The 1,776-nt window shown below is 47.8% G+C and overlaps 1 protein-coding gene across 1 annotated transcript; it reads right to left on the bottom strand.

Annotated features, from left to right (window-relative positions):
- Positions 1 to 1,011: 1,011 nt before the first annotated feature.
- LOC128056551 (keratin-associated protein 11-1) lies at positions 1,012 to 1,491 on the bottom strand. Its single transcript, XM_052649338.1, has one exon. The coding sequence runs from the start codon at positions 1,489 to 1,491 to the stop codon at positions 1,012 to 1,014; it is 480 nt and encodes a 159-aa protein (XP_052505298.1).
- Between the last annotated feature and the right edge of the window lie 285 nt (positions 1,492 to 1,776).

Below are 1,776 nucleotides of genomic sequence, written 5' to 3'. Positions count from 1 at the left end.
CCATGGGTTCCAAAGTGTCAGACACGACTGAGTGACTAAACAACAACAACCAGGTAAAACATAAGATAATCCCTTGCTGTCCATTCTCTATGTCTGCATCTCTATTCCTGACCTGCAAACAGGCTCTTCAGTGCCATCTTTCTAGAGTTCATACATATACATTAATATACAGTATTTGTTTTTCTCTTTCTGACTTACTTCATCATGTATAACAGACCCTGGGTCCATCCGTGGAGGGTAAGATGAATTGGGAGAGTAGCTTTAGCATATACACACTACCAGATGTAAAGTAGATAGCTAGTGGGAAGCTTCTATATAACACAGGAGCTCACCTCGGTGGTCTGTGATGACCTAGAGGTGTGGGATGGCAGGGGTGTGAGGAGGCTGAGGAGGGAGGAGGTATACATATACTTATAGCTCATGTACGTCATTGTACAGAAGAGACTAACAACATTGTAAAGCAATTATTCTCAACTTTTTAAGTTAAAAACAAAAGATAACCCCTTGCTTGTCATGAGACACAATGACTGAACCCATGCTCCAGGCTCAGAAAAGAAACCTGGACCCTGATCAGCAAAGGATGATTCATAAATAGTAAAAATTCTTGCAAACAAAGAACTCAACTGAGACATACATTTGCAATGCCAAGTAATGAGGTTTTATTGAGAAACACAGAGCAAGACAAGTTCCCTTTTCCAAGGCACAAAAGCAGAAGCCAGAAGACAAAGCAGCAAGGTCAAAACATGCCAAAACCCTTAGAGACTGGGGCGTGAGTGGTACATTTCTGGAAACATCCAGAGGTATACATGCCACCAGTCATCAAACCCTTAAAATAAGATTGGTGCCGGCCAAATATTAGATTGCCAAAGGCGGCTTATTCAGGGCTGGCAGCCAGCAATCAGGCAGTTAGAACAGGGGTCAGCAATGAAGTCACTCAGGCAGCATGTCGGAAGATCCTGGAAACGCAGCTGGCAGGTCATGGAATCTTGATTCACTCATGGGCTTCTGAACTTAGCAAATTCTTCTGCAGCTGGACACGCAGGACTGCTGGTACGTCCTGGAGACCCCGCAGGTAGGTTGGCAGATGGTGGAGACTCCTCCCACCGGTTGGCAGACAGTGGAGATGCTTCTCACTGGCTTGCACACAGTAGAGACGCCACTCAGAGGCTGACAGCCACTGGAGATAAAGGTGAGTGGCCGGCTGCAGGTAGTCGAACAGGGACTGGAGACACAGGTGGTTTGCCGAGAGGTCACCTGCACAGGGCTGGAGACACAAGGAGTTGGCTGGTAGCAAGTTGACTGGCAAACAGTGGGCTCACAGCAGGTCTCCTGACAGTGGTCCAGGAGCCAGGAGCCCGTTTGGAAGGAGCTGGGCAAATAGATGCCACTCAGGCAATCGGCATCCGGGGAAGAAACTGTGGCCACTGGAACAGTGCATTCTCCTCCAATCCACCTGGAAGAGCAGTTCCTTGTGGAGCAGCTGTAGGACATGGTGCTGGTGGAGAGATGTGGGTAGCTCACTGAGGCTGGTTCTTGAGCTGTGAATGCCACTTCAGGCTTCTGAGCTTTTATACATTCTTGCTGGTGGGTGGGGCTCCCACCCTGACCTTCCTGGCTTCTTTGGCTCACACCAGCTTGCCTTAGAACCTCCTGTGAATTTCCAGGTTAATTGTCTCTTGAGAAGCCTTCATCCTCATAAAGAAAGTTTAGTAGTTTGGTAACTAAGTCAAAAGGCTTCTGGACTGTACTTAGTTCCAGGATTAAGGAGGTGGGTTG

This window comes from Budorcas taxicolor, chromosome 1 (assembly GCF_023091745.1).
Source record: "Budorcas taxicolor isolate Tak-1 chromosome 1, Takin1.1, whole genome shotgun sequence".
NCBI classification, from domain to species: Eukaryota; Metazoa; Chordata; class Mammalia; order Artiodactyla; family Bovidae; genus Budorcas; species Budorcas taxicolor.
The sequence above is the reverse complement of the archived record's forward strand: the minus strand, read 5'-3'. Positions and strand labels throughout refer to the sequence as shown.